This window comes from Chenopodium album, chromosome 3 (genome assembly GCF_948465745.1).
Source record: "Chenopodium album chromosome 3, dcCheAlbu1.1, whole genome shotgun sequence".
Taxonomy (NCBI): Eukaryota; Viridiplantae; Streptophyta; class Magnoliopsida; order Caryophyllales; family Amaranthaceae; genus Chenopodium; species Chenopodium album.
In genome coordinates this window covers 13062768-13076102 of record NC_137836.1, presented here as the reverse complement: position 1 = coordinate 13076102, position 13335 = coordinate 13062768, and the positions used below count along the sequence as shown (strand labels likewise).

General features: G+C 37.1%; 2 protein-coding genes across 5 annotated transcripts; both read right to left on the bottom strand.

Annotated features, from left to right (window-relative positions):
• Positions 1–314: 314 nt before the first annotated feature.
• On the bottom strand, positions 315–3231 carry LOC145611718 (nicotinate N-methyltransferase 1-like). Its single transcript, XM_081667074.1, has 3 exons — positions 2323–3231; positions 1968–2032; positions 315–847 (listed from the first exon to the last, which is right to left on the bottom strand). The coding sequence occupies exons 1-3, from the start codon at positions 3212–3214 to the stop codon at positions 548–550; spliced, it is 1257 nt and encodes a 418-aa protein (XP_081523200.1). The 5' UTR covers positions 3215–3231; the 3' UTR covers positions 315–547.
• A 2698-nt stretch (positions 3232–5929) lies between these two features.
• On the bottom strand, positions 5930–13128 carry LOC145623841 (carotene epsilon-monooxygenase, chloroplastic-like). Of its 4 annotated transcripts, none has more exons than XM_081676723.1 (10): positions 12579–13128; positions 11607–11903; positions 11322–11519; positions 9900–10001; positions 9649–9789; positions 9450–9557; positions 8112–8194; positions 7789–7951; positions 7010–7069; positions 5930–6477 (listed from the first exon to the last, which is right to left on the bottom strand). In XM_081676723.1, exons 1-9 carry the CDS (start codon positions 13062–13064, stop codon positions 7016–7018), a joined length of 1632 nt encoding a protein of 543 aa, XP_081532849.1. In that variant the 5' UTR covers positions 13065–13128; the 3' UTR covers positions 5930–6477; positions 7010–7015. The 4 variants fall into 4 exon arrangements, with proteins under 4 accessions (XP_081532849.1, XP_081532848.1, XP_081532847.1 ...); XM_081676722.1 differs by having other exon boundaries at positions 5930–6472; XM_081676721.1 differs by having other exon boundaries at positions 5930–6462.
• Positions 13129–13335: the final 207 nt, after the last annotated feature.

Below are 13335 nucleotides of genomic sequence, written 5' to 3'. Positions count from 1 at the left end.
GATCAGCTCAACTCAAAAACTTTTTTTTTTTTAGCTCGTGATTAACTCAGCTCAACTCAAAACTTAACGAGCACTAGTTGTGATTAACCTGGGGGAAAGTTTGATTGTTGATATGAGTTGTCTCATACAAAATTTTTTGTTCACTTTGATTAATAACAAGTCGTGTTCTCAAGTCCTCGGATGCACCATGCGGATCGTGCATCCGCCTGTAGGAACCACGGATTGTCCGATCATATTAATCATGATTATTGAACGATAACAAGTACCGATGTACGGACACAAAATACAGAAGTGATTAAAATTCAGACCCAAAATAAATTGCATAAAAGGCCAGAGATTGATTTCATACATTTCACATATTGTATACATAAGCTGGGAGTGTGATAGAGCCAACTAATCAAGGTACCAATACTCCAATAGTGCTATGAAAAGATTTATGACTAATGAAGAGGATGACAATACATCTGATCTTATTTAGGCCATTCCACTGTGTATGTAACATCTCTAAACATGAAATGTAACCAACCCCAATTACCTATTACAAGAATCATTTTTGGAATTCAAGAACGGTGAAGAAGTAATCAATGTGTACTGCCCTGAAATGTGGAAAACCTGCTGAGATTCCGAGCTGTCGGTACTCTTCCTCCATCCTGTGCCTGCCTTTAGCCCCATAGATCGTCATGACAAATATGTCTCCGGAAAGAAGGGCTCGTGTCCGATGACTGTCATCTGAGGTATCAGGTAACACTGGCTCACAGGCAATCAATTTCCCTCCTGCAGGAAGGGCCTCGTAGCAGTTTTTCATGATCAACTTGATTTCATCGTCACTCCATGTTGTTAGTACCCACTGCACAACATCAGCTTATGTCGTCATATTCATATATCATATTCCAGGCCAAGGTTGATCCAAATTAGGAGTATCTTGCTTAAAGCAGGTTATATCATGCCGAAACAAGGATCATATGTATAAAGGGAGCAGGCAAAACTATCAATTGAGTTACAGAGTAAGTGAGTTTGTACAAACACCAAAATTCAGAATCCAAATCATACAACAGAAATTTGGTGCCTTTTCATGGAATAAACTAGATCAGAAATAAGTTAATCACCGCTATAATCTATAAGTACAATATTTTATACAGATTTGTGGTCCTCATTCCTACATCATGAACTCACTACTTTTACCATCAAAACTAGCAGCCGCGAAGATAAGATATTTAAAGGCAACAATTCCAACACAAACATGTGATACTTCGCAAGATTTTCAATTTTCTAGTCTCTTTATGTCAGATACTAAACTGTAAGATTTAAAATAATGCAGGCAGTGTAAGTATGAGCATCTAGTTCACCAACGTTGTTGTCAAACAAACCGGTTACACATTTACACTACACGTTCTATCAAATCGAATATCCTATATTGATTGTAAATGATAAGCTTCAAGTTTATAACATCACTACCCTATAGAGCCGAAGTATTCCATTTATATTATGGTTGAACTTACTCGAGTATTAAAGAGCAAAAAGCATTATAGCTAATAGCCAGAGCAGAATGTTAGCAAATGGCATCATCCTCACAGAACTAGACTCATTTATAAAGATTTACCTTCTAACATGGATAAATTGGTGAAGCTCCATAATGTCTGAGATAGATCAAGAGCGAGAATTATCTTACATTAAGACTCAAACATCATACAATAGTGGTAGTAAGTTTTGAAAAGATAAACATAAACAATACACCCTATAGTTAAGTAGTTCCCAAGACCCCATTACTTTAAAAGCTTGTCACTTTCCCAAATTGTCATACCATGGACCTCACTAACATGCACAAGTCTAATTTCAACAATAAATGTTGCAAGGACCATGAAATAGGGGTAGACAGTTCATATTAACAAATTTGTATAGATGTAGAAATTCATACAAAACAAATTTTACTAGTCTGTAAAAAAATATTTGAAGGGGACAATTGATACCTTCATGAAGATTGCATCACCCGAAGGAATCGACTTGAACATGTCTCCGCCTACATGAGTCACACCTACAAACTCACAAGTAACAATTATCACTTCTTTCGTCGCTTCAATGTTAGTTACAAACAACATATTATTAAGGTTTAACTATATAATGTACAATCCCTTCTTAACACTGCGCAGTGAAACTAAATTTTACTCAGTTTTTGTGATCAGTAACCCAAAATCGAACTAAATGATTCTGTCATCTGATTAAGACTCAAACGACTCCATCAACATACATTTATCAACCAATATTAAGACTAATCATCAATATTTTATTTTCTATCAATTCAAAGACTACAATTAGAGAACTAACCTGGGATTTGAGGAGCTTGAGCAACGACTTCAGGAAGTTCAAAGTTAATTCCTTCTTTAATACAACTATACTTGCTCATAATCATCTTCAAACAATCACCAGCACTCCCACCTACATCCACCAATCTCACCACCCCATCAAACCCATCATACCCACCACTAACAACCGCCTTCATAAACGGTACCGACACCCCGGCCATTGCCCGTTGCATCAGCTCATTCATCTCATCATTCTTCCCGTAGTAATCATACGCTGGCTCCCCATTCGCAACCTCGAACGGGGTCTTCGATGTTGGCCCCACCACCGCATGATCCACCAACGTCCACGCACGCACCAACGCATCCTGGTGGTGCTGCAGCACGTACTCCCCGTACGACAACCCACCACCGCCGCCACCACCACCGCCTCCACCGCCGCCGGGGACCAAAGTCCGGCCGACGTCCGTCAATGAATATCTCCGGCGACCGTCGCCGGCGATAGGTGGGTGCTCGGAAAACACGCCATAGGTGGTGAGAAGGCGGAGGAGGCGGGCGAGGTTATCGGCATCAGCGTCGGGGTTGTTGGGGAGGATAAGAGGGATGATCTCGGCAGCGGTGAGAGGGGTGTTGGCGCCAGATGACCAGATTGCGGCGGGTACTTTGAGGCGTACGACGGCGTTTAATGTCATGGGTATGCTTATCATGTTAGCTAGCTCCATGATTTTTAGTCTAGCTTCGTTTCGAGCGTCGGACGTTTCATCTATTTCCGGCTGTACTACGGCGGTTGTGGATTTTTCAGGCGACATTATGTATTTTGTGGAAATAGTGTAGGATAAAGAGTAGTGTGAAAAGGGAGTGTTACTGATGAATGAGGGAAAATAGGAAAGAGAATCTTTAAATGAGATGATGTTCATGGAAAGATTTTCGCTCGTCTGAGAGAGAGCTGATACACATACAACTAGGGGTGTTCAAATTCGGGTACCCGGGTTTTCGGGTACCCGAAAACCCGGGTACCCGGAGTTTCGGGTAGTTGTTAATCTGTCCCATGTCCCGACCCGAATATCTCGGGTACCCGGGTTTCGGGTACCCGAATTATTCGGGTCGGGACATAGGGTACCCGGATTTCCTTTTTTTAAAAAAAAAAAACACCATTATAATTGTATTAATTTTAGGTATTTATAATTGCTGTAATTTAGTTTTTTTTGTTAGATAAACACAAATTATAACCATTAATTTTCCAAAAATAAAATCCAAAAAATTACATCTGATTCCCAATTGAATTGCCAAAAAAAAAAAAAAAAAAAAAAAAAAAACAGTAATGTCGTAATGGAAGACGACTGGTGCGATAATGGGAGACAAATTCTTGCTTGGAGGAAGAGGCCATGGCAATGATGGAATCAGTCGCCGGATTTGTCACCTGAGCTAAGATTTTCCGACAACTCACGATTAATCGGAGGAGATGTTGTAGGGTTCTTGAGGTAGACATTAGAGATTTTTGGTGGGGTTCAATGGGGGTGAGAGATTCGGGATACAAAGGAAAGGAGGGAATGGAAATATTAGGTGAAAGTGGAGAGTTGAAGATGGGAAATCGACGGGAAAGGATTGAGGAGCTCAATTCAAGGAAGAAGAGAGAGAGAGAGAGGAGATGCAAGAAGAGAGAGAGAGGAGATGCAAGAAGAGAGAGAGAGGAGGCAGATGCGGGAGGGGGGTGAGAGGCGTGTGAAAGAGCCCTAATTTGGTGGGCTGGGCTTAGTTTGAGGGAGGTTTTTTTTTTGTTTTTAAGATTTCGGGAAATCGGGTACCCGGATATTACAAAATTCGACCCATGTCCCGACCCGGATAACATGCATTTTTCCCGGGTCGGGTACCCGTCCCGAAAAAACAGCTTTTTCCCCAAATTTCCCATCGGGTATTTACCGGGTCATCGGGAAATCGGGTCGGGACATTCGGGTCGGGTTTTTTTGAACACCCCTACATACAACCATTGTATGTAGGGACCACATACAACAATTGTATGTGTAGCCTTTTGCCTCTGAGATGTGTTAATCAAACAAAATGTTGGGCCTCTGTGTCAGGTTGCCAGCCAATAAACGTCACGGATTTACAGTTGGTACAATTTATCCAAAAAAGCTATAAAAAATATCTTCATTAATGAGCTTAGAGGAGAACCTGGAGAATAAATTACTCCCTCAGTTATTGCGCACCCGTAAACTAAGAGAGTGAGTCCACTTCACAAGATCGAAGAAGGTTCCATCCCAAAATCATATGACAATAGGAGTAGTAGTCCCTTAGCTTATAAAGTGTTTAACTCTCTCTTTTTTAATCAATGTGAGACACTTACATGTGGTAACACTTGATAGGTTTGTTATTCAACATGAATTGCATAAATTTTTAAGAGAGTAATATAATATTGTGAGTAAGTGAATAAATTATTATTGTAAAAGTAAGATGGGACCATGAAAGAAAAAGTATATGAGAGACGATAGATATTTTTATTATTTTAGTGGAACCATGGAAGAGAGTGAAATGATAACATAAGTTGAGTGGGGCTTAAAGTAAGAGATGGAAATGATAAAATATACTCCGTAGTATAAATTTATTAATTATAGAAGCGATACATTTAAAAAAAAACACCTCAGAAATGAAAGTGATGCAAATAGAAAAAACGGAGGGAGTATTAATTATCCAAATGTAGCTTTACTTTGAGAATATGGAGAGCAAAATAATTAATCTACTTGCATACAACTGTAGTTTAACAAAGCGGAGTGCAAGTTTGAAAAAAATAAAATTCAAAAATAAAATCTAACGCGGATTTTTACATACAACCTACAAGGAGGAAGTATAAATGGAGGGGTGTGAGACATGGTGAAATGTCTATTAAAAAAATAAAAAGGTACAATGAAGAGAGAGAATGGAGGAGAGAGATAGGAAGAGTGAAAAAGGTAATATGGGTTCCACTAATACTTTTCAGACATATGTTCACGTGTAAAACGACAAAAATTTATAGGGGCACCTACCACCGAGTCTATATTTTGTTCCACTTAAACTTCAATTGAATTTTTTTTTGTACCACTGAGACTATATTTTATACCACTAAAAGTGTATTTTGTTCCAGTGAAACTCCAGTGGTACTATTTAACAGCTCAATGAGACATTTCTAAAATGACGTCTGAAATGCCAACATTGCCTTTGCGAGACATAGTTTTATTGTCTCACTACCCTCCGTTTGGAAGCCCTTACCTACAAGGTATGGTAGATTAGTAGTCAACCAATGAGAGCATTTGTAGCTTAGAATACTTTAATTATCTAATGTGGCAAGCCAAGACTGTAACTTATAGTCGAATAGTCGAGTTGACTTGAATGTGTCAATAAGAATGGGCCTTGTCATATAAGTTGGCATTTCATTATGAAAGCTACTTGAAACAACCCATTGAAACTTTGAAAGTGCATTTTCATTTAAGAGTAGGAAACAAACAGCGTGAAAAGTCACTGCCTTAAATCTTTCTACTAGGATGAATCTGCCACCATAACCACAAATTGTGTCTCAAATCTTTGCCCTTGGTGAGTTCAAGCTACTTTCGTTATCTCACTCCGTTTGTGCGTAGTCATTAAAATTTGAACGCAGATAATGACTGAATAATTTTATAATGTACCCTTTATCTCCTTAATTTATACAAAGAGTATGTCACATTTCTTTTTATGCTCCTTGACTTGGGATAGGGAAGACTTGCATAGTCGCATATGATTATGTCTGAACTATTATGTATGTAAAAATATGTGTACAAGAATCTAATACTACCTCCATTACAGCCTTTACAGGTTATGTGCAACGATTAGACATTTTTGTTACGGAGGTAGTAGTTATTTTCTATTTTTCACACATCTAAACCCGTTTGAGGGGATGTAATCTCTTATTGTTCACTGATTCAACAGTTGGCAATTGAGGTTACTCCGTTTTGCAGCAGCAATTGAGATTTGAAAGCTTCAAACTGTCTTGATAACACGGCAGAAGACCACTTCAGTTTGCTAGATGGCACAACTAATGCATTCCGCAGCATGAAAAAAGCCTGCTCATTTGATGCTGAACACCCAAGACAATGACAAGCTTAGTAGCTATAAATTTCCTGATACCTTTTCCCTTTATATTGGCAAAAGAAGCAGCCTGACATATACTGATCTTCAGCAGAATTGAAGAAAGCAGGGAATAAACAAAATAAATGAAATGAGAAGGGGCAGAGGGGAGGTGGGGGGGGGGGGGATTAGGCCGGATAGCAACATGGCAAAAACTATAGTTCTAAAATGTGAGGTGCAAAAAAATTCCATGCAGCTCATTAAACATAATATACAAGTAGTTGCACAAAAATCATAGCTGCGATTGTTGAATATAAATGGAATAAGTATTTGACTGAACGGCCCATGCATGTAAACATCAGTTTAAATATTATGGAATACTAATTAGCTTCATGCCCAGCAATTGAAACTCTTTAGCAGATCAATTGGCAAGGATTTTAAACTTTCGTGAGCCTTATTGAATCCAATCAAGAAATAAGTGGAATCGAGAAGGATCTAGTGAAATATAATTACAAGTAAATAAGGGCAAGGAATAACTACATTAGGATTCCAGAACTTTTCCCCTAGACATATGCATATTGATTACTATCATGCAATCTGACATTTATACACTCCATTACACAACAGTATGTTGTTACCTATAATCATGTAGCGAGTACAGGTTCTTTTGCACGTTCAGTCACTCTCATGTACAAGCCCTGCAACAAAATCAAATTACGTGTATTAGTCCTAACGCAAATTCTATGAATATCAAGAAAAACCACATGGTTGTTTTGAGAGGTTTACACCGAAACTCCACATAAAATTTACTTGAATTTTTAAGATCTTATGAGCTCTTCTATAGATCTAATGCGTCAGAAGTGTCAAAATACAATTAAGTTACTTTAATGCTCTTTTCCCAACACCAGCAAAAAAATAAGACCCCTTATGTTGAGTAAGTGAATACCATCCCACATTTAGATACAAGAATAACATCTTTTGGCAGGCAGGCACAGACAAGGAAGAGCATGATGCTTTATAGGTTACACTGTTAACAGACCATAATATTTCAGTAAGATATTGACCAATCCATGGAGAGGTAAGAAACAAACTGATTTAAATAACTAGATAAGATAACGCCAACTTACAAGGTTTTTAGATGCTGCAACCACAATATTATGGACATACACATGTGTAGAGTGCCAAATTTAGTGTCTTTCACTTGGCAATATTGAAATATATCAAGCAACGTTAAACTAAGTTTTCCCCAACAATGATAGAACATCATCATGCATGAATTAGGTTTTTTAGGACAACAAATGACTCAGTCACAAAATTCCTCTTTTCTTTTGAATATGAAATTAAAAAAAAAGAAAAAAAAAGAAATTTCCCAAAAAGATTCCAGCATGAAAATATATCTATGGAAGAAGAGAATTACATTTGTTGTATGGATAGTTGCTCCAGTGGTCATAGTAATGTCCTGATCTGGGATCAGCTCAAAATCCATGTTCTGGAGAAGGATTGCAAGGGCTACAATTGCTTCCAACAAAGCAAACTGATCACCTACACATTTACGAGGTCCTCCACTAAATGGTATAAACCTGAAAAGAAATATCAGAAAATGTAATTGCCAAATGTCATCTGTTACGACCAACAGATTTTGATGTGAAATATACTATATTCTGCTAGCTAATTTTTCTGAATTTTATAAAGCTATAAGAATTAGACCCATTTCAATGAAACAGCTAACAAGATGTGTACCTGAAATCAGTGTTTGTTTCATTAGGAACTGGACCCTCCAAATCAAACCTTTCTGGAACAAACTCTTCAGCCCTTTCCCACACCTTTTCAGACAGAACACATGAAACAAAACCAATAAGCAGGAATACTGGATTGCTAAGGAATAGCTACCCTAATACAGTATAATTCGCACAAAGTTATAAAAATCACAATTTCACGTTGTTACCACACATTGTTCAGAAGCAAAGCTGATAGAGTGATAAACGTGACCAACTGACCACAAGGAAACAGAAGTCCATGTGCATAAGAAGTACTTAATTCCGAAACAAGTAGTAATTGTTTACACAGCAGCTAAAACTTCAAAAAAATAACAATAATAATAAAAGTGCTTCAAATTGGTTCATATACATGGGTTTGCACTTTGCAGTGTAAATATGAGAATAAAAAGGAGGTTAAGGCTCAATGAATTCTTTCATGATTGAAGTTATAGCTTATCATGCTGAATGTAACTAACTAAAGCTCAGATCTGGAAAGGCTTGATATTTTAATTTCTTAACATCCAATGAAATGGTGTAGCAACTACTAAAACAGTTAAAGATAGTCCATTACATTAAGTTTTAAGTGTGCATTTTCCGGAGAAAAAAGAAAAAATTATTGCTTAACCATGAAAAAATAAAATCATATAACTAATATATAAAGCTAAACTTTTAGCCAGGTCACGATTTTGCGACACTTGGCGTTTCAACTTTTCGCCAAGTGTTGCGCCACGTTGGAGCGATTTAAATAGACTTCATAAGATAAAAAAAAAATATATAAAATTTTAGGATAAAATTTTAAGTTTAGAATTTTATTTTCGATAAAAGAACAATATTTTAGAGATACAAATTGAATTATAATTTTATTCAAAAAAATTATTAGATTATAATTCTTAAAAATTATCATATAAATTTAATTTTTTATGTCATAATATATATATATTCAAACTTTGCCCAAAGTTTTGGTTTCGGGTCAACCCAACATGCTTTGAACATTTATCTTATTTAATATATTATTTGTTTTTTTTTTTTAATGTATTAAATCGAACATTTCCACCAATATTAGTATTAGTCATTACATGTCTACTACTCCGTAGATAGCAAATCGTCACAAAAGCACATCAATAAACTAATTTTGTATCAATGGTATATTTTAAAATTTGACATATAGAGTAAAAATTTTATCTTTAAATTCAATAAACAACCCGGGCATCGCACGGGCGCAAAACTAGTAAATAATAAAAGCGAAAAATTAAAATTATTGTTACTGTGTACCAAGAGCAACTGGGAAAGCATGGTCCACAAAAAGAGTAATGATCTATACCTGAGATGAATGATGGATATTGTATACTGATATCATTATATCTTGACCAGGATTGACCTTGTAATTACCAGGAAGGGTGTCGTCAACTTGAGCTCTTCTTATCAAAACCTTTACCAACAGTGATGCAGAGAATTCTTTAAGTAGCCTATTCACATATTAGGAATGAGTCTATATTGCATGACCAAGATTGAGGACCTACTGGAGGATGTGGATACAGACGCATTGACTCTAATATGCAACGTGTCAAAAACTTGAGTTCTTTGGTATCTTCGTAGGAAGGAAGCCTTCCTTGGAGAACACTGTCGACTTCTTGTTTTGCTTTTGACAAAGATGAAGGATTCTGAAAAAGATTACCAGAATAATTTCTTTATTGACCATTCAACCAAGTTCTGTTTATAAAATAAGTTTCATGCCAGATCTGTCTTAAGATAAACAGATGCAACTTAATACCTTACTTAAAAGATACGCTGTCCATGTTAACACTGAACCGGTAGTTTCATGCCCAGCAACTAGCATTGACAAGAGGTCATCTCGCAGTTGTATGCTTGATACCTGCAGTCATGTATCATACATGAAACTTGAGAACGATTGAAGTCCGAAGAAAATGGATTACTCAACTGATGCGGGCTTCCAGATGAGCTCGAAACAATATAGACGAATACAGCGCTGTCCTTAGTCCATGCATACAAGAAACTAAAAAAGTTTCTTAATACAAAAAGATATCTTACCATAGCATTTAAAATTGTCATACTCACATTCACCCTTCAACAGGAACATATTAAATCTATTAACCTTAAGCAGAGTGATGACATGACACTGAAATATCTACTGTGAGGACTCCAAACAATATACCCATGCAGCCATGCCTATAACTTTAATGCTCATAGATAAGTAATATATGAGAAGGGTGGGAAATGAAAAAGTAGTTTACAGCATTAGTTGGCGGCTTTTCTAGGCTATATGTATCAAGGAGTTGAAGAAAGAGCAGCATGTAGCAGTGAATAACTTTTTAGTATGTTTGGCTCCTAAAGTAATCACGGAGTTCTGAAAAGAAGAAACCACAAGAAAATGGCATATAGCCTCTAACATTGAACTTATGCCTAAAACATTTCAAGCAACAAAGGTTCTAGCCATAATTTGGAAATTCATAATCTGATGCACAAAAAATATTTTAAGCTTCTACAGAGCAATACAGACGTGCCAAAAGTGGCATAAGCGTGCTGCAAGAAATAACAATCCATTGGGGAGTTTGATGCCTTGATAAATGTCTGAAATTAGAGTGTATTTTGGCCTTTATTTTTGTGAGACTCAACCTCTTCAGACCATTATTTTCTCTAAGCATTTTGTCTTAGTTTGTGGTAAGAATACTTATACTTTAACTCATTAGTAGTATTAGTTTGGGAAACTTGTATTTAATCACTATAAAAAACGATTTCAGTCATGATTCAAGCTAACCCTTCTAGCTCAAAAGGGTGTTTGGGTATCTTAAACGATACTTCGTATTTTCTAATCTATCCCCTATAATTCTATTTCCCCCATATCTAATTGCAATCTTGTGATCAAATTGAGTGGTGTAGCCCTTAACTTAGGCTTTCTTATCATTATAATTCACATATTTTTTTTCTCTACAAAAATTGCTTTGAATTTGTACTTAGAATTAACAATCCTTTTCACACCTGATTTGAGTTGTCTTTTTTACGCAATTGTGTTTGGTGGTTATTCAATGTTTCATGGGTTCGACCCTATCTTGCCCTTACTAGTTAGTGAGACCAAGTTAGGCCATTATTCACTATGTTGGCGATGCTCTATCAAGGAAATAGTATTTTAGAAGCTAGGTAATGTAAGCATGAAAGTAATTTAACATCAACAAACCTCCTCCCTGCTAGCCAGCAAGAAACGTAATATACTTGGATCGGCTTCATTGACATATTCTTCATTGTCTATCTTTTCACCTTCAGCTTCAACGATTTCCTTACACTTCGCAATAAGCTCTTCAACAGTGTCTCTGATGATTTCAACTGCTTTCTCAGCTTTTATTTGTCTGGGAACAACTTTACACAATGCTTTGACCTGTTAGAAAACAGCATTAATTTATGGTGGCATACAGTATCCAGGACAGAGGCAAAAGACAAACAAGTTGCGCAAACAAGAACTCACCTTCCAATATGGTAGAATATCAGTAGAACGATTCTCTGCCTCTTTTAGTGCAGTGTAAACAGCATCAATGACTGGACTATCAGTAGTCAGAGACTCAAAATTGTAGTTGAATAATGATAGGCCAATGACATCAAGCGTAAGTTGTGAAAATACAGCCTCCATGTTCACAGATGTACCACTGGCTGCACTGGCTTTTAGCTTCTCCACCATCCTTTCAGCACATTTACAAAAAACCCGCTCAACTATCACTGATAGATACCTCTTGTGAAGTGACGGAACAACAGCCCTGCGCCTTGCCTATCAAAAAATTAGACTTCCATGCTCATGGGTTTGAATACTTTCTTGAACCAACATTGCCATAATAACATGACTATGTAATAGTTGCTACCTCAATATCACTCACTCCACATCCCTCAAAGTAAGCAGAATTTTAATGAGATCAAACAGCATTAAATAGCATTAGCCGTGTGTATGTTAATTTCCATACCTAATTATAAAAGCTAAGTTCAGTATGCTTCGACAAAGGACAGATCAATAAATTCAATAAGTTGAGCAATGCAGGTTATGTAAACGAAATCGGTACCTTAGAGCCATCCTTGGAAAAAATAACAAAGGAAGCTCGTTGTTTATAGGCTTTTGGACTCTTTAATTTACCTAAGTACCCGTGTCAAATCCTCAATACCCCGACATTGGTATGAACACTCAACACTTCGATTTAGACCATCAAATTCTATATCATCTGATTATATACGCAACAGTTTAAATGTAAGTCCAAAAAATGATCACAATTCTCATTTACGGACTACTAGTACTAGTACATGTTTAACAAAAGCAACTATATCTGTAACATTAACTGATCAACTGTAAACTTTTGAAATGTCAAATTTTACCAATACTTTCAATATACGAGCAAGATTAAAAACAATAAACAAATTAAACAGCAACTCAAAATCATCTGAACCAAAAAGTTACCGTCCAAAGCGAGCCTTCGGCAATGGCGAAACCGGAGCCAAAAAGGAACTCAGAAACCTCAGCAACAAGACCCTTAGCATATTTGGTCCCATAATTCCTCAAAACATGCTTAGCAATAGCAGGATCACTGACAACCACGAAATTCCGGGGGCCAGCAGCTAAACGGTAAATGGGTCCATAAGTGTTCATCCATTTAAACAAAGGAAGAAAGAGGGCACCACCAAGAAGCTCAGAAACATCCTCGAGCTTAGCACTAGCAATGGGTATGCCGGAATCGTCTTGGGTGAAGGTTAGTGTTCGGGATAAGGATGTGAGCCAATCTGGGCTGACCCATGACTTGAATTTGGGTTCGGGTTTGGTGGGTTTTGGGTTGGGTGGTGGTTGAGGTGGTTGGGAGAGGGAGAATTTGATGGGGTGGAAACGAGGTGAGGTGGGTTTGGGGAGGAGAGAGAAAGGGGTGAAAGAGTATGAGAAAGAGGAGGACATTGCCTGAATTTTTTTGTTGTGGTTTGGATTGGGTTTGGCGGGGTTACATAGTACGAGTAATATTATCACTATCTTTATCAATTCGAACATCTAAATATTTATATGGGGGTTGCCCGGTTGGACATTCATGTACCACCAACATTTCGATTGTATTAGGGCATGCACAAGTGCACAACAATAGTTGGACATTAATCTCTCCTATGTCCTATCTATTTTCTCTCTAGTCTCGGATACACATTCAGTTTTAGATACGAATTGGGCTTGTCAGATT